The 20,261-nt window shown below is 37.3% G+C and overlaps 1 protein-coding gene and 1 non-coding gene across 2 annotated transcripts in view; both read right to left on the bottom strand.

Moving 5' to 3' along the window:
- GTF2A1 (general transcription factor IIA subunit 1) overlaps positions 1-19,509 on the bottom strand; it is a 45,132-nt gene extending 25,623 nt beyond the window's left edge. The window contains exons 1-5 of the mRNA XM_065872080.1: positions 19,480-19,509; positions 15,534-15,635; positions 6,294-6,495; positions 4,325-4,389; positions 604-679 (exon numbers count right to left, since the gene is read on the bottom strand). Of these exons, the coding sequence (XP_065728152.1) occupies positions 604-679; positions 4,325-4,389; positions 6,294-6,495; positions 15,534-15,635; positions 19,480-19,509 (475 nt within the window). The remainder of the gene's footprint in view (positions 1-603; positions 680-4,324; positions 4,390-6,293; positions 6,496-15,533; positions 15,636-19,479) is intronic.
- On the bottom strand, positions 5,184-5,327 carry LOC136119725 (small nucleolar RNA SNORA79). Its single transcript, XR_010655686.1, has one exon. It is a non-coding gene; the product is annotated as a small nucleolar RNA SNORA79 (small nucleolar RNA).
- Positions 19,510-20,261: the final 752 nt, after the last annotated feature.

Raw genomic sequence — 20,261 nt, 5'->3', positions numbered from 1 at the left:
GTAATAAATTTGCTCTTAAGATACTATAGGATTTAGTTTGATATCACAAATTAGTTCAAATGAGTTAACTTATTTGGTAAGTTAAAAGTGTTTAGCAAAAAACCAAGTAAATAAGCACTTCTAGGGCTTCCCTGGTGGTGCAGTGATTGAGAGTCCACCTGTCGATGCAGGGGACACAGGTTCGTGCCCCGGTCCGGGAAGATCCCACGTGCCATGGAAGAGGCTGGGCCCATGAGCCACGGTCCCTGAGCCTGCGTGTCTGGAGCCTGTGCTCCACAACGGGAGAGGCCACAACAGTGAGAGGCCCATGTACAGCAACAACAACAACAACAAAAAGCACTTCTCTATAATCATACTTCATTCAATAAATAGGATTCCATTCATGGATCAAAAGTTCAAGTGCAATTCTCATCTTCTCTACTGCATCCTCAGCAGTGATTATGGTTTAATACGCCACGGTCCTCAAATCATCTTATTTTAATAACGTAAGCCAAATGGTAAAAGAAGTATTAAGATCTTCTGTCTTTCAGTGAAGACAAAACAAAGGCTAGATGGTACAATTTTCTGAGTTATATAAATAATGGATCAGTTATTCCTAATTACCTGAATTTGTTAATATCTGTTGAACAGGAGTCACACCGGCAGGGAGTGCTAAGGTAGCAGCTGTAGCAGCAGCACTCTGGGAAAAAAAGTGAAAAACAATCAAAACCATGTATGTTCATAACAGCACATCAGTTTATCTCTGGCATATTTTAATAGTATTTACAGTTTCATTTAGTATATACTAAAATGTAAAATTCTAACAATAAGACTAACTGCCATTTTATAAAATGGTACAATAAAGACCATTGAGCCTAAACATCTTACCTAATTATTTCAAGCAATTAATTAGAATAATTAGGTTTTTTCACCTGGAGAATGTACTCTAAGGAAATATAACCCACAGTAACAGTGCTGTACAATAAATAAAATATCCATTCCATTATCTCCTTACTTATTCTGTTTCCTCACTCCCAATTCCTTGTCAATTAATATACTTATGGCAAAAGTGTAAGTATCTTCACTTTAGAAATCCTAATATTTTTAATTTATACCATGATTAACAGGTCTCTAGAGAAAACCCTGTATCAGAATACTGCAATTCTTAGCTGGCAACTCTTCTAAGATGCCATAAGGTGACAACACTGGCATTATCTAGGTGAAACATATATTACTGACAGTTTTATCAATATAGAAAATATCTTAAAAATCTTAAGTCACAAAAATTAATTTCTACACTTTAAAATGAAGTTAGTATCTGACTTTAAATTATAAAAATATACATGGAATTATACTCTGAATGTTTTTAAATCCAGGATAAATTCTTGATTTACTGCTTCTGGAGACTTCTCCCCTTTCCTCTGAAAGAATTACACTACATTTTTACTCTTTTTTTAAAATCCTGAGCTCAAAGTATTTCCATGTATCTCACTGTAACTATATACAGGTAGGTTTTTTTCCCCCTCCCCCTTCAATCTTTTTTAAGGTACCAAACCTTCATATACTCAATCTAACTTATACATTTTTAGAAACACCTCTATTTGAATACACTTTAAGAAATAAATATTAACTGTGCTTTGAAGTCAACAAAACTTGGAAAATTGCACTCAAGTAGGTTAATGATACAACTATCTAGTCAGGCTCTAAGTATAGCCTTCCAAGAAAATATGCTTGTTGCCATTAGACAGGCCTAAGTAATTTCTATATCTTAAGCCTGAAACTCCCATTATGACCCCAAAATCCAGCTATCTAGCTCACCAGGTTCTCTTCATAAAATGCAGGTTCTGCATTTCATTTTATTAAATAAATGAAAGATTTAAATAAATCTTGTCTATATAAGCAAATGAAAGGTAATCTAAATTTAAGGAATATATTAACAACCACTTACTATTGAGAAATATTATTTAGGAATATTAAGTGCCTATAATTCACATTTTATAAGATTAATAGATCTCCTTCTACTAGCAAACTGACCTAGCATTTTCCTTATAGCATACATGAGAAAATAACCACCTGCATACCTCTGCACATTCAAGTTGCTATAAATATTTGTTGTGATGTATCATACACAAACCATCCTTTATTAATGTCTGCTGAAAGTTCCTTCCTGTACTTTGTGAAAAGGCCCTAACGTGAATAATGCATTTGAGCAATTTCATAAAGAGAACCTGCAAAACTAGTTTGAGATAAGGTCCTGTTTCATAAGTTCCCTGAAATAGCTTTCTACCAAATATATTATCACTATCCCATACTCTTATATTAAAAAAATTCTTTTTTCAAAATGAAACTGTTTTTAATGGATATCTTTGAATCAGGAATAATAATGCAAACAAACAAAAACACAAAAAACTTATTTGTAAAAAGCCTATACTGATTACATTTTAGAACATGAAAAACACATGAAGCAAACACTAACTGAAAACAAGTAAAATGCTGAAATACGTATAAATGCTAACATTTTGATTGAAGTCTGACCTATGATGTGTTTAAATACATATGCTCTTTAGAATCAAGGAGACACAGCAAATCAGTAAGAGATGGGCCATTAATTTTACCAGTCTTTTTAAACACAATTTTAATTCAAAATTCTCTCCCACAACACTTAAAATTCTTCAAAATTAGATGGGTCTACTGCAAGTGATCCTACTAAACTTTCTGTTTTAAAATGATACAAGTTATTCCCTAGGAAACAGTCTCAATAGTACCAACTACAATATGGATCCTACAGTGAGACTTATTTTTAAGGATGGAGGTTAAAAAGAAATTTGGTGCCTTAAACTTGAAAGGGAATTTTTTTTGAATAATAAAAATTCTTGTGAGAATCGATAGGCATGGACTTTTGTGATTTTCATGCAAAAGAACTGACTCCAGGAACTTGAACTGGAAGTACAAACAGAGATTCTTGATTTTTTTGTGAATTTAAAAGTTTCAATTTCTATTGTGTAGAAATTTGCAATTCTGTAAAGTTATACATTTGTTAAGGCTGGTATATATCAATAGAAAGAAGTTGTTTGTCTAGTAGGTAAGCCCTGCTTCCTATATGGCTTATAAAACACAAATGAGCTTTCAGGTTCACTCATCACTCACAAAATATAGTAACTGTTTTTTAAAATATTGCTTTTTCGTTTAAAAAAAAAAAATCTGGATCTGAAAAGAAAATCTCACTGCTAACACTAGACTAAGAGATCTTATTTAAAATAATGATTCTTTCCTATTAAAAGGATTTGGCTGGATTTAAGAATGGAATGTCAGAGCAGAGACACCACTAACAGTCTGTGTAGTTTAAACAGAAGAAAGGCCATTTATGAGAAAATGCTGGAACAACTATTCTAATTAAACTTTGTTTTAATGTTTTATTTTAAAAAAAACTGTGAGGATAGAAGTAAAGATTCTCTAAGGATCTGAGGGTTTCTTTCTTTCAGTTTTATCGTTATATCTGATGGGATATATTATATGTGCTAAGTGAAATTTGAAAATTTGAGGACTTATGAAGTTCAGTGGCTATCTCTTAGAAGTATCAAAAGTCTAATATATAATAAACTCAACTGAAAAAAAGCATTTTAAAGTAGCAATTTACATATTGTAATAAAACATTAGGCTATGCTATGGTTAAATCAGAGCAAAATTTGTAAATGTCTGATCTTAACGATACTAGTTATCTTTATCCAAATGGTTCATTTTCATTTTTAAAAATTTATAATTCTTAGCATTCCTAACCTCTTTCAGTTAATGGGTCTTCTGCAACATAACTATACTTGGCATAATGTTTGGTAGGTCCCGTAAACCTATTTTCAAAAAATAGCAGAAGAAGGGCTTCCCTGGTGGCGCAGTGGTTGAGAGTCCGCCTGCCTATGCAGGGGACACGGGTTCGTGCCCCGGTCCGGGAAGATCCCACATGCCGCGGAGTGGCTGGGCCCGTGAGCCATGCCCGCTGAGCCTGTGAGTCTGGAGCCTGTGCTCCACAACGGGAGAGGCCACAACAGTGAGAGGCCCGCGTACCGCAAAAAAAAAGAAAAATAGCAGAAGATAAAACAGCTCCCACAAAGCATCATTCTTTTGGTATTTTCAACAGAAAGTTGCATAATTTTATGAACCTTAATGTCTAAGTACCAAGCTAAACTTTAGATTTGCTGTTAAATCCAATACTTAGGAAACCAAACAAAACAGCTATTTTGCTTAAGTCCTGAATAAACTTCAAGTTGCTAATATACAACATACACAAGCATAATCACAATTTGCGTTAGAATAAATAGAGCCAAGCAAAGTGCTATGTTCTGAGTCTTACCATGTTTGATGCATTCATATGTTGTATCAGCTTAGAATCAGGAACAATAACTTGTGGTGCTGCAGCTATGAAAAAAAACAGGCACACATAAAAACAAGGAACCGTGAGGCTATTTCATAAGAATGCTGTACTATACCGAAAATTTTTTTCATGCTTTCCACATTTTCTGCATGCAAATGCACTCAACCATTTGATATCTCAGAAAGTTATAAACTTCTACAGTAAATAACAGCTGTGACATACCCACCTTATACTGGAAAACCCACAATTAAAAAAAAGATTTAACAACACCTAAGGACACAAGGGACCTTGGGAACACGACATAATTAGATACCTAACACCTAAACATATATATTTCTGTGCATTCTTAAACTGGAAATTTTCAAACATAATTTAATACTGTCTTGCCAACTCAGCAATAACTGTGTAATTAATATAATGATACTACTGCTGGAATGCATTACTGACCCATTAAAAGTGAGCTCAAAAAGTTATAATCTACATAGTCTTTTAAAATCTTTTTCTCCCAGGCTTCCCTGGTGGTGCAGTGGTTGAGAGTCCACCTGCCGATGCAGGGGACGCGGGTTCGTGCCCCGGTCCGGGAGGATCCCACATGCCGCAGAGCGGCTGGGCCCTTGAGCCATTGGCTGCTGGGCCTGCGCGTCCGGAGCCTGTGCTCCGCGAGGTCTCCGGAGAGGCCACAACAGTGAGAGGCCTGCTTACCGCAAAAAAAAAAAAAAAAAAAAAAAAAAAAATCTTTTTCTCCCAATTTGACAGTTTCCAGTATCTTATTTCCATTAACTTTTTAAAAAATACAAATCATAAACAATGGCAATATCACGTAAGCATAAAAGGAACTAAGTGTTTGATTCCGCAAATTTCAGAGAATAAATAGATAATCCCATTATCCTAATATTCTCTGAGTGAAGAAAATCAAATTTTAATTTATGATAACCTAAAATCCTAGTGCCAGGCCTGAAGGCAATAGGAGGAACGGTCATCAAGAAACATTAAAAGGATAAAATTACATGATGCAAGGTACAGAGTAAAATCAAATATTAAGTCTTATTTGATATGAACAGTAAAATAACTCAAACAGACATTTCTAATGTGCATCAATATCAGTTTTAAGTCTTACATATACTCTCAGATGAGACAAATGAGTAACTCAAGTTACCTTAAGATGAAGTTTTCATTTATCTTTATTCTCCTCTCTGACAACAAGATTTACAAAACTTGAAGGCCTAGGAAGTTTTATAACTGAACAAATGTTTGTCATGACAGAAAATACTCCATGTAGAGGATCAAGCTTCTAAGCCTTTTCAGGGCCCAGATTTTCCTCAGCTGTGATGTTTTAAGAGCTACTTCACAGAGCCTCTATTAGACTGCAATGAAACAAAACCTATAAAATGACTTACATGGTACAAGGCACTATGGATGCAGTCTATAAATACTTGTTTTTTCTTATCTTTAAACCACATAATATAAATTAAGATGTCATATATCCATTCTTCACTTAAAGGAAATCTAATTCAGTCAATTTAACTACATAAATTAATAAGGAATTAGAATTTCAGATTGCCAAAGTATAGTTACAAAAACCCTCCAGTGTTTATTTATAAAAACTAAACTCAAATGCCTTTGTAGGAACAAATCAGTTTCAAAGAAAGTAATGGTTCTACTATATAAAATAATGAAACCCTTAGTAAATAAACCTTTATAGATCTGACTTAGGAAATCCACCATTGTGTAGCCATCTAAAAAAAGTAATAATATACTTACCTAATACCATTTTAAGCTTTCTGTTAGTGAATTACTTATGTATCATTACGACATAAATAGGAACCACATTTTATACACACACAGATACAACCCCCTCAGCCAATAGAAAGGAGACACCCAGAGTGTTTCTCTTCTTTGAAAATGACAACTTTCATTTCCAAGTTGCAGTAGGATCAGACGGCCTCACCTTGCTGTGACGCAGGAATAAGGACCTGCTGGGTCTGCGCTTGCTGAGGTACTGTCTGCTGCGGTTGAGCCTGGTGGTGATGGTGGTGGTGATGCTGCTGCTGCTGGGGTTGCTGCTGCTGTTGAACTTGCAGTAAAAGCTGCTGCTCTTCTGAATGAAATCCATCTACTGCCCTAGACTGCATTAGTTTATTCTCCCATAACTAAAGCAAAGAATATTAAAGATTTCTAAGTAAGAGTCAAGAAAAACAATGCTGGACATATGGATAAAACATACTTTATTAGTCAGTTTATAAAATTCTTACATTTTCAAAACTGATAAATCTACAAATCTCTAATTCTTACCTAAGTGTATGCCATAAGGAAAACCAATTTTTAAAGTATCAAACCTCATTTTTGCTACTTAAGAGTACTGAAGAATTCTTTTGTTTCTTTTTATATCTTCAACAAACTTTCCATAGTAATTCCTTGGTTGCCAAGCAGTTTCATATAAGCAATTTTTCAGTAATCAAAAATCATCCTTTTTAGTATCAAATCCATTGTTAGCTATTTTATGGAAATCTTTCTTTCCTAACTTTTAAATAACATATAAAACATAAATTCATCTTTCCTTGAACTATGAGAAACATTATAGAGGCAGTCCTCAGGTTAGAAAACCCTACCTTTCTATCTGTCCAACCCTACATAAGGAAAAAGAAACAGCAATGCCTAATATGCTTTCAGAGGTATTCTCAACCCTCCACACTTCTTGAAATTCCCTTCCCTCTTTCATTATGACAAGGATTGACAATCCTTTTTTGCTTAACCACTTCTATTTTCTCATCTCTCCCTTGGACAGCTTCTGTGATGAAGGAAAAAAAAATCAAAAGTGGGCAAAAACAAGGAAGTAAAAGAAAATATTTACAACTATTCCATCCTTCTCCCTAACACACATTTCCTCTCTACAAGGTTTAGTGTTCAATCTATAGAGCACTAAAAAAACTGCCCAAGAAAGTTACAAACCATTCCTTAAACATACATATAAAATTTAATTCAGTCATTCTGTACACAAGGATCTACAGATACTTAGTTTTCTCCCCTAGGATCTACTCTTGGGATATTGCCTAACTCATGTAAGGCTTCTATCAGATCCTTCAAAAAGCTCCCTTTGCCATACTAACAGGGATTTTTATAAACTGCTGACACTTCCAACTGTTCTAGAAATTCTAGATCTACATGTTAATAACAATTCCAGCACATCTCTAACAATTTAGCGAAAAAGTAAACTAAAGGTCAATTTCCCAGAGCAACCATTCCCTTAGCAGTCTCAGTATGTAGGTTCACCTGAAGACTTTCCTTACGGAGACAGTAACAGTATCTATTTCATGCGCTGTTGTGAGGAGTAAGTAAGATTTCCATGTAAAACATTTATCAGAGTCTAGCATAAAGTCAGTCATCAATAAATGTTAGTTATTTTAATTATTGTAGTGGTGGTATTAATTGTGTAATAAAGCATTACAACAGAAGTCAGGAACCCAATTAGTCCTGGTTTGGCCACTAAACGGCTTGGTGGACAAATTATTTATCTTCCCTGGGCATTTTACTCATCTAAAAAGGGAACAAGCTGAATTAGATTACTTCTAAATGAACTTCCAGCTAGTAAATCTAAGTCGGTGCAAATCCCAGACTAAAAACAGCTAGGGTTCTTCCTAGGGTAACAAAAAACTACTTTTTGAGAGCCCAAGTTTTGTCTGGTTCATTTCTATAAAGTGGGCACCTAGCATAACACACAATACAAAATAGGGTCAGACACTGAATAAAATACACTCTACACTCTAAAATACACTCAATGTATTATATAGTAAGGCTATATAGGTAAGCCTCCCAAACAGTTATCACCCAAACTGTTTACACTTCTTTTCCCTGTTTCAAAACAAAACAAAACCTCACTTCTTGTAGGCCAAAATCAAGGTGCAAAAAGTACTATTAATTAATGCTTTAAGAAACAGGTCTTTAAGGGAATTCCCTGGTGGTCCAGTGGTAAAGAATCCACCTTCCGACACAGGGGACGCGGGTTCAATCCCTGGACAGGGAACTAAGATCCCACATGCCCTGGGGCAACTAAGCCCACACGCACCACAACTACTGAGCCCGCACGCCGCAACTAGAGACCGCATGGCGCAAACTACAGAGCCCACACACTCTGGAGCCCATGCACTACAACTACAGAGCCCATGTGCTCTGGAGCCTGTGTGCCACAACTAGAGAGAGAAAACCTACACACCATGACTAGAAAGAAGCCCGCGTGCTGCAACAAAGAGCTCGAGCACCGCAAGGAAAGATCCTGCACACAGCAACGAAGATCCCATGTGCTGCAAGTAAGACCCAACACAGCCAAAAATAAAAATAAAATATTTTTAAAAAATAAAGAAACAGAAAGAAAGAAAGAAACAGGTCTTTAAACCATAATTTTCTAAATTTAAAGCTTCAGTTTTTATCACCTCCAATTGGTCTTCCCACTGCAATCCTGACCCATCACTTAAATGAAGCTTCCATGACAATGGTAAATATTAACAAATACACATTATGTGCTAAGTGCTGCGTACCACTACTCACCTAGTCTCCCAAGTCAATGATCTGTGAGTCAGAATGTACCCCAATGCCCTATCATTATTGTCAATTTCCTTTCCAAAGCATTATTCCAATCTATCTCTACTATAATGGCCCCAGTTCAAGTCCCTTCCTCCCATCAGTATTACTGCAAAGTGTTAATGACTAAGCTAATTGAGCTCCCTGCTTCAAATCATACATTCTACACATAATTATTGAATACCTCCCAGCTAGACACTGTTAGTGGCATTGAGAACAGACAGTGAACAAATCTGACAAAGATCTTTGTCCTTACAGAGCCTACATTTTAAAGTGGAAACTTGTGCTTCCAATCTATTCTCTATAAATCAGTGGTCCTCAAAATGTGATCCTGGACCAATAACATCAGTATCACCTGGGAACTTGTCAGACATACCAATTCTAAGGCCCCACCCCATCGAATCAGCAACTCTGGAGTTAGAGCCAGGAATCTGTTTTAATAACCTATCCAGGTTATTGTGATGTACACTAAAGTGAAAGCCACTGCTTTAAAGTATAAACCAATACTTTTCAAACTGCAGACTGCAACCCATTAATGCATTATTAAAAGTTAATTTAGAGTTTTTGGTAAATGCAATCAAATTTTTCTTTTTAAATGTCAGACTGTACCCCTATCAACTGAGACTGTTTGAAGCAGAAGTCCAAAACTGTCTTTTAACTAGCAACCCAGAGAATCCTTCTCACTCTAAAGACCAAGCTCCTTAATGCAATATTATGTTAACTTCTCCAACTGCTACTATAACTTGCACTCTATTTTCCAAACTACTTGCAGTTCCCTGAATATAGCATACATACCTCCCGTCTAAACTTTCGTAAACTACTCCTTATGACTGACAGTCTTCCCACACAATTCCCCAAAGAATGCAAATGCAAAGTCACATAGCCGCGAAGAAATCACTCACTGCCTCTATACCTTAGAGATATTTCTATTGGTACACTTTTCACACTAAGTCTACCTTCTCTATTAAAGTATGAACTCCTTCAGAGTAGAGACTGTCTTATTCATAACCTAACAAAATGACTAAGAACTTATCAGAAATTTAATATTAATTTCAAAAAGAATGGAAAACGAACTTGTTTTCTAAGGTAGTTTCTCTATAAAAATGCTACCAACATTTTAGGCAGAATAACTCTTTATTTACAGGGTATTACCACAAGAAGTGTACATGAAATACAACACTCCTCTAGCCTACTAAATGCCAAAGATGCCCATTAGTCATTATAACAAGCAAACATGGAACCACACATTTCAAACTGCTTCTGGGGGAGCAAGGGGATGCTGGAGTAGTGGACCACTGAGAATCCATATTTACTAAGTACCAAATACTGTTCTAGGTAATGTGAAAAATACAAGAATAATACCATACAAATATTTAGCATTACGCTTATAATATCAAATAATGTAAAGTTCAAATTAGTTGAATGTTTTCTGTTTCTCTCCAATTTCATTTTAAAATAATTTTATTTATCAAAATATTTTATTTTTAAAATATCATCTGTTTAAAATAATGTAATACTGTTTTGGCAACAGTAATCATATTAATACCCCTAAAGACTACCAAGAACACTGAATTGTTATTTATGTATGTATTTATTTATTTAGCTAGCTTAGAAAATAGGAAGAACTCTTTTCTCCACATTTTTATAGTACTTTTTCCCCCCAACACCATAGCTATTGTTTCTGGCAGTCCTATTTCAACAATCTTTGCCAGGTCTCCGGAATTAGATATGGAGAAAATTCATTTTCTGTTCCCAAAATGATTTGGATATGCATCATGTTATGCCCATCATGTTTACTAGACTAACACTGAATTCTTAACGTGCACTTAAGTACTTCCCGTGTACACTCGTTTTTCACAAAAATTCTTTAAAATAGACATTATTATTATCTCCTTTTTACAGAAAAAGAACCTGAGGAACAAGGAGTTAGGTACCTTATCCAAGATCACCAACTAACAGCAGGCAAAACCATCATACAGTCCAGGCAATCTGACTCAACAGGGCTGGACCTTGAGAGTGAAGAGTAAATGTCCTTTAAATTTTAAATTTAAAGTTTAAATTTTGGACTCTAGGCCCTCACTTGCCTCACCGTAATCCCAGCTCTGGTCCAAAGTTCTAATCTCTAAACTGTACTGCTGCTATCAGAGCAGGTCTAGTCACAACTCTGGTACCTTCCTTATCTGGAGACAAAAGGCTTAGTTTCAAGTCTCTACCACTTGCTAAATGATCTGTCAAAGCATATTTATTCCATTTTTTGATCTATAAAACGTTACCAGATCTACTGCTCCCTGGCAGTATGCTGGGCTAGAAATTTTAAAGGATTCTCCTACTCTCACAATAACAACTAGCTCCTGGATAAAACATAAGACAATTGAATTTTTGGGCTCTTTAGAAATGATGTTGGGGAACAGAGCTTTCCCCAAGGCCAAATGATGTAGAACAGTAGATCATCGTTCAACTTATGGTTCAAGTATTTATATACAACTAGAGTATATTTAGAATAGTGGTTCTCAGTCAGGGGTAGTTTTTCCCCTTCTGCCCTGGGGACATTTGGCAATGTCTGGAGATATTTTTGGTTGTCAGAACTAAGGGGTGCTACTGGCATCTAGTGGGCAGAGATCAGTTATGCTGCTAATACCCTACGATAACTAGCCTTCTACAACAAAGAATTAACAGGTCCAAAATGTCAGTAGTGCCAAGGATGAGAAAACAGATCTAGGGGCAGATTAACTTTTTCAGATTTGTCTCCAAATGAGGAATTCTTCTCACTTTGTTTTATTGAGAGGCCATGTTTTCTATCTCCCATTGTACTTGCTATTTGGATAGGGGTGGGTCTGACAGTTTAGAAATCAGGACAATTTTATCACTTACTTTGAAGAGGACTTCTAGACTGTCATTTCCACCCATAGTCATTTACCAATCTAAAACACAATTTACATTCAAATATAGCTTTATTGAAAATCAAGTGGTGATCATTTTCTAACGTATAGAAATCCTGAATCACTATGTTGTGCACCTAGAACTAATACAGTGTTGTAGGTCAATTACACTTCAATTAGAGAAAAAAGCAAGAAAACCAACATTGTGCTTTATGCATCTTTTCTATCTCCCAAAGTTCATACATTAAAGGAGACCCACAGTGTTAACAGATAACCTCAAGAATCAGGTTGAATTATTTTAATGTAGAAGGTCCCTTTCTGAATTATCTAGTTAAACTTCAAATTACAGGCACTCTCATTACTCATCTTAATTCATAATCTAATACACCACTGTATCCTTCACAGCCATTTGGAAGCTTTTGATAGAAGTTTGTGAAACACTATAAAATGGTGAGAAAGGGGATAGAACTAATGACAGAGTCCTTTATAAAGCTTAAAATATGAAATATTGTTAGTTTTCATTAGCAAGAATATCCAAACCTACAAGTTCTAATACAGCAGCCACTAGCCACACGTGGTGATTTAAAGTGAAATTAATTATAATTAAATAAAAATTCAGTTCTTCAATTCCACTAACCATATTTCAAGTGTTTAATAGCCACATGTGGCTAGTGGTTACCATACTGGAGAGTACAGATATAGAACATTTTCATCACCACAGAAAGTTCTACTGCATAATGCTGGCTGTCAGACTGTTAAAACTAGGGCACATTCTGGAAATTCTAATGAGATCCTGAAGAAATTTAGTGCAGAGAATTAAAATAACAAACTCATTTCAGTCTAACAGTTTTATATTTAAATTCAGCTACAACCCAGAATAAAAGAGTATGCCCCATTTAAAAAACAACAAAAACATTAAACTACCTTTTTCAGTTAGATTCTGGAGCAACATGTTATTAATTTGTTTAATTAAGTATTTACTGAATGCCAACCACATATGCCAGGCATTGTGGCAGAGATTGGGGATTCAAAGTTGAATAAGTCACAATTTTTGTCATAGAAAACTAAGCATTAAACAAAAAATCAGTGCATAACCTATAAAACACAGATATTACTTTTTTATACTATTATACTATATTATATGTACATATATCTGTATATATGTGTATACATGTATAAAGTCTTATGTACTAAAAATGCAGGTGGAGCTATTTGGTCTCAAAGATAGCTCATTCTGTTTGGAAAGAACACCTTGATTCTAACTGGGACCAGCAGGAAAATATCAACAGACTGTGAAAAGCAAGAGGAGATAACAACTTGGATTGACCACTAGTTTGATGTACCACAAATTAAAGCCTTTGGGACTAATTTTTTGCACCTAAAAATGCTGTACCTTCTACATAAGATCACAGATCTACAAGGACAACCATTATAAGGGTATAACATATTTATAAAATATTCATTACATGTAACATGAAGGAATCAAAATAAGCTTATTCTCTTCTTATTCATATCCCTGAGATAATTTATGTGTTTGAGTAGCTTATATTGCTATTCTTCCAACTCATGTCTCCAGAGTTGGCATTCCTTCACTTGTATTTTTAAATACCTACTCTTCACTTTCAGTAACCATTACATTTCTCACAAGGTAAATAAATATTTCCTCATCTCATTCAAACCTATATTTTCCCTTCCTTACAGGGGCAGATTCATATTGAAAATTCTATAGAAGCTGCCCACAGATGCTGCAACATTCTAAGATATATTTTATCACCACCACACAGGTGAGATTTGCTTTATTTAAAATAGTAAGTTGCTAAATTACAGCCTCCACACCTCTGTTGAATGGATAAATAAGACCACAACAAATGTTCCTTAGCATTCATTAACTGTGATTACTTATTTATACATAGCTCGAAAGGAGCTCAATTCCCAATCTCTAAGCCAGCAGTTCTAAAACTTTTTAGTCTGAGTCCTCTATCATTTTTACAAATTAATGAGGACCTCAATGAACTTTTATGAAATTTTAAATAAGATTTTTTTTTTTAATGTTGATATTTAAAAATAACAACGTGGGCTTCCCTGGTGGCGCAGTGGTTGAGATTCTGCCTGCTAATGCAGGGGACACGGGTTCGAGCCCTGGTCTGGGAAGATCCCACATGCCGCGGAGCAACTAGGCCCATGAGCCACAACTACTGAGCCTGCGCGTCTGGAGCCTGTGCTCCGCAACAAGAGATGCCACGATAGTGAGAGGCCCGCGCACCGCGATGAAGAGTGGCCCCCGCTCGCCACAACTAGAGAAAGCCCTCGCACAGAAACGAAGAACCAACACAGCCAAAAGTAAAATAAAATAAATAAATAAAAGAAATGCATTTCCATTTAAAAAATAAGATCCAGAGGAGTAAAGAAGAAAAGAAAAAACAACGTATCCATTACATGTTAACATAAATGCTTTCAATGAAAATAACCATATCTTCCAAAAAAATTTCGTGAGAAATGGCTTAAAAGGAAAATAGCTGGATTCTCATATCTGCTTCTACATTCAGTTTTCTTTCGTTGATGTATATGAAGAAAATCTGCCTTCTCATAGCTAAGTAGTTGGGAAAGGATAAAGTATTTTAAGTGATGGTTTCTTAACAGTTAGCTGCAATGTACAATCTGAAACCATATACCAATTAACTTTTCAAACTCTTCGATTAAATGGAAAATATGAGTTCAGTGAAGTATGCAGATATGCCATATGTTAACACATTTCATTATAGAATATCATGAATAGAATATCAAACAATTGATTGTCTTAATATCAACAATGATCTCATCCCAACCTTTACGTAAACATCTTTTTAATATTTGGTACATCAAAATGGAAAGCATGCATAAAGCCCTTCTGCTGCATATGGAACAGTTATCTCAAGGAAAAGCACTTTGAGTTGCAAGTTTAACCGGTCACTTTTTTCATTGAATACAACTTTTACTGGAAATATGACAAACATACTATGACTATTCAGATTTGGGCATCTGTCCAACCGCATGGACCCCTGAAAGAGCCTGTGGGGAAGTCCACTGACCATATTTTGAGAACCACTGTTCTGAGCAGTAAGGCAAAAATATTCCATGATTTCATGAGTCATTACACCATCAAGAAAACACAAATGCTAAATAAAAGTATCTATATATTTCTGCTTAAATCCAAGTAAATAGAAGAGGCAGAAAAGCAGCTCCCAAACTAGAATACATTGTAAACCAAATATTTGGCCCACATAGAGAATCAGACTCCAGAACATGAAATTTATCAAGCACTTAATCTCCACAACATAAATACATTTTAGAATACCAGTGCATTAAGACCACAAAAAAAGAAAAAGTAAAAAAAAACCTTACAGGAATGTCAAGTAATTAAAACATAAATGGATATTAACTGCCCATTAATAATAGCTAATACTATTGCCAGGCACTTTGCTAAACACTTTATATAGTCATTACATTTAATCCTCAAAACAAGACTAAAAGGTAAGTACTACTAATTCTCATCTCACATATAAGGAAACTGAAATATAAGCAGTTTGCCTAAGGTCAGAGGAAGAATGGATGGTAGAGCTGGGATTCAAAACCAGCACCCTTCACATACTATACTGCTTCCTGCAACAAAGTCAAATGGTCATCATATGGCAAAATTATGGAGTATAGTTTCTGACTGAAGAGAATGTTAAAAAAAAAAAAAGCAGCAAACTCACAGTTTTTAGTTCCATCAAAACTTGTTCATCGACTCCATCATCCAGAAAGATGTCTCTCACATCATTAATTACATCTTCAATCACAGATCTGTATAATTTAGGCTTTAAAGGGAAAATAAAAGACTGCTGAAAAACACAGCTTATCACATATTAAAATATATAACATTTTCACAAATTCAAAACAAATGTAATACAACAGTCCCTTTTCCAACTCTCTATAACTTATTTTAGAAGATGTAACTTTAAAGGTATGGCCATTCCCATAAACATCAGTTGCCTTAGTTAAAATGAATTATTTGATGACTGCATATTTTAATAAAGGTTTTACGACTGTTTAATACAATTCATATACAGAAGATCATCACAGATACAAGGTCTATACAGTTTCCAGTTGCAATTTCTCATGTTGTTATAGTCAAAACACTTAATGTGTTTTGACTATATCCAACGATATAGTTTTATGGGTTGCTATGTCTGGTTTTTATTATTCCTTGCTCGGTTTAACCCGTTGTATCTCCTAACGTCATCGCTGTCTTAACAGAAACTTATGTCCTGTGATTTGCCTGGTAATAATCTGCAACCTAATAAGTATTCAAATTTAAAAATCACCTAATTTTAGTTTTTGTTACCCAGTCTGTACCTCTAAATTATACCATCAAGCTGTTCATATAACTACAGTAACAGGTCTCAAAGTCTCAGAGGAACAAGACACAATGATCTCTTTTCCAGGATTTCTCTCCTACTACTGCCCAGATGATGCTATGGAATAGAACTATAAGCAGCCTCGATATTTATTTTTAAACTATTATTATTGTAACTATTATTGTTGGCATTACTGGGGGGAAGCTTGCTTTTAGAAGGTTGCCAGAAAAATAAAATGAGAATAGATGTGAAAGCACTTTAAAAGCATAAAGTACTTTTTAAAAACCAAAAGGTAAGAGACGGAAGACTTTGCCCAACCCACATCCTATTTTCAATGGACAAAAGGAAGTTTGCTTGTCAGACTGTAAAACCAGAGATGTCTTGCTATAAATCTTATCCATTATCACACAGAGCTAAGATCAACAGCCTTTTTAATACTTTGTCATTATCTGTGTTTTATATCTTGCTTAAAAATTACTGCTTACCCAATAAAACCAAGGGTTTGCTCTCATAAGCAAACCTCAAACAGAAATAAATGTTTCATTAGCATCTCTCCCAGCAATACTGTTATCACAGGGGAAACCTCTTATGTGTCCTTGTCCAGCCAAAAATATAAATAATGAGTTCCTCTATACAACTTACCTCAACCATTAAAAACTATTTGTTCCTTTTCATTACAATCAGAAAAACAATTCATGTATCTAGTTTCTCACCTTTGCTGTTCCACTCACTCACCTGCTTTTTATTTTGCCAAATCTGCCTCTGTGAACTAAAATTATTCATGTGATTTCTGCATCTCTACAGTGCCTCCTTATGTTAGCATTCTGATTCTATATATAAAGGAAAGTCTATCTGACTATGGGTATCACCTTATCTATGGCAATTCAACTACTGAATTACAAAAATACATTTATAAAGTGTTTTTTTTTAAACCAATGACTCAAGGCATTATAAAGATACAGTGTAATTTTAAATTGGTAGTATAAATCTCAAATTGACGATATAAATTATTTTTTCAGCAAAATAGATGTTGTTCTGGTGTTTCTGAAGTCGGTCATCCCTAAAAATATTCTGCTTGGATATCCACACATTTATAGGTACAATGTGCTTTCTTCTGGCACTCCCTACTTAATGACTCAATCTTGCTTTAAGATTTTGCTTTTGTGCTTTAATTAACCCACAACTTGACCACTTAATGGATTCATATGCACTATAGTTAAAGAAAGGGAAATGTGTATTATTCATGAAGTATACGCAATTTAAAATTGTTCGAGTTAAAAAGCGCGCAAAATACTGACGTTTTGCAAAGTATGTGAGTACATAGGCATTATTTGAAATAAGCAATTTCTGAATTATTATTTAAAATACTAAACTGTACTTAAGCCAAAGTTTTTGCCTTTTATGAAATACACATTAATTTAGGTTTGTCCTAGTTTTCAAAAACCAGATATTCCAAACTTAAAAACTCGTAAATTAAAGGGCCATTAGTGCCATTATCTAATGATTAAAGGATTTCTTTCAAAAGTGTTAGTACCTGGTACAATACTGGAAAATAAGTTGGATTAATTTCTATATTGGATATCATATTAACATCCAATGCAGCAAAAACACCGTCTACTTAGAATTTTAATTTTTTAATACCCTGTTTGCACTAAGCAAATTACTCACAATTCCCCGATCCATAAATGTACTGTACACATAGGTCCTACGTCGAAGCTTTAGGCACTTACTATTTCTTTGAAAAGCTTCGTAGCTCAAATATTTATTATAGGAAAACATAATGAAATATTAGGAGCTATATTTCTAACATTTCCTGAATACGTGATAAACAAAATACTACCAAAATCAAATCCTCCACAGCTAACAATTAATGTAGAAAACCTTTCAAAAAAAAAATTACCGACAATAATGCATGCATCTTCTGAATATAAGAACGATTAGACATCTGAGCTTAAATTCTCTTTAAAAAATAAAAATAAAAGAGGATGGCAAGTCTATTTTTCCCTATCAAAGACCGCAAATCCCAGCTGCTGTATGAAAACAAAAACTTGGGGCTCTAAAAGCAGACCCAGTTGGACACGAAATTACAGTGTACGGAAAGGATTTAGGAATAAACTGAGCTCTGCACGCGCCAGCCTCTCGCCTCGGGAGCACGCACCTCCCAGCCCCGCTCTCAGCAGCTCTCACTATTTAAAGCCGGATCTGGTGTTTAAATGGAGAGGCGGTGACGTAGGCCTGAAAAGCACCTTCCCATCCTGGCAGAGTCTATATTAGAGAGCGGCAATGGCTCTATATAAACAGGGCAGCCAAAGGGAGGAGGACCACAAGGCTCAGGGACTGAAAAGCAGGGTAAGCGGCCGCAGCCATGATGGATCGACCCGAGTCGTCAACGGTACGGAGCCGGGCTGCCGTGGGCTTGTCTGCATTTGGGACCGGGCAAAAAAGTGTTTTATTGTCATAATAAAAATAAGAGAGTGGGGTGGGCTAGTGATCACATTTTGCGTTGGTGACTGAAAAGGTTATTTATGTGACTGCTTTTTGCAAACCTACGTGATCGCAAGTAAGAAAAAAGGGACAAACGGTGAGAAGTAGGCAAATTTCAAGGCGAAATCGGGGCACTTTGACCACTACTGTAGGCTTTGTTTGTTTTGGTGCTTTTGCTAGTCGAAGATACGATGGGGGTTTTGCTTCCCCTTCGCCATTTTACCGATTCGGAAGGAACCGAGATAAGTGCTTTTCAACCTTCGTCCTTTTTTTTTTTAAAAAACATAAAATGGCCCCAATGAAGGCTCTTTAAGCACAACCGCCAAAACGCCCAAAGTAACCCCCAAAGTAGCCATTAACCTTTCACTGCGTTAAAGTGGATCGCGGTGGGTCTTGGGGATTCGCCCAGCTCCCCAAACACGGTTTTTGTTTTGAGGCTGCTCCGGGAGCCCTCCTCCAGCCGGCGCGGCCGGGCCCGCTTCGGGGAGAAGCGGCGGCGCCCCTCCCGCCCTCCCTCCTGGCGGCTGGGGTCTGGGGCCGGGGCCGCGCGCTCGCCCCGGCCCAACCGCCCCGCGGCGGCCCCAGGCCCAGCAGGCGCCCCCGCCCTCCCTGCCGCCGCGGCCGCGAGCCTCGGCACCCCCCCGCGCCCGCCGCCCGGCGCACCGGCCCGCTCCGCCTGAGGCGGGAAGCGGCGGCAGCGGCGGCGGCCGCGCGGGCGGCTGAAGAGAGTCGAGGCCGGGAGTCGCGGCCGTCCCCGCCCCCGCCCGGCCGTTGCTGCCGCCTGAACGAAGCCCCCGCCGGCCACCAACCACGTCCTTACCACGGTGTTTGTATTTGCCGAGTTCGCCATTTCCACACACAACACAAACAAGAGGGGGGCAACCCCGAGAAAAGATAAAAACAAAAACAAACAAAAAAAGAACACCCGGAGGGTGACCCAAGCCACCGCAAAATTGGGGGGAAAAATTTTTCAAACAAAATCGTATCCTGACGGAGGAGAGGGGAGCGGTGAGAGGAGGTAGAGGAGGAGAGCAGTCCTCGGAGCTAAAAACTCGAAAATCGCCCTTAAAAAAAAAAGGCCACGACCCTTCAGGGGTCCTGGGGGGCGTTGCCCGCTCCCCACCCCGCACCAAGGAGGGAAACCACCACCGGTCGCCGCTCCCCGCGCCGCCGCTGCCGCCACCGGCTGCAGCTCCAGCCGTCCGGTCCGCCCGCTTCTCCCCTTTATATAGTGAGCCAACAAGCTGCGCGAGCCGCCGCCACCGCCGCCGCTGCCGCCGAGAGACAGGGCGGAGGGGGAGGGAGGGGCGGAAGGGGCGGGGGCAGAGGTGGGCGAGTCTGAGCGCGAGACACCGCGAGAGCCGCGTGCGCAGGCGCGCCGGGGCGGAGGACGCCGCGCGTCGTCACGCGCAGTGGAGGCTGTTGTGAGGGCAGGGCCCGGGGACTTAAGTAGTGAAGTTGGACCGCTGTCTCCCCAAGTCTCGCGTGATCACGTGGTCGGCACCCAGGCGGAAGTCTCCTGCACCTGCTTTGGGATGAGGAACTTGCTAAGCATTGCTGGAAAACGCGTGAGTTCTGGTGACACAGGAGTCCAGAGCTAGC

The sequence above is a fragment of the Phocoena phocoena genome, chromosome 2 (genome assembly GCF_963924675.1).
Source record: "Phocoena phocoena chromosome 2, mPhoPho1.1, whole genome shotgun sequence".
Taxonomy (NCBI): Eukaryota; Metazoa; Chordata; class Mammalia; order Artiodactyla; family Phocoenidae; genus Phocoena; species Phocoena phocoena.
Note: the sequence above shows the minus strand (reverse complement) of the source record. Positions and strands in the feature narration are given on the sequence as shown.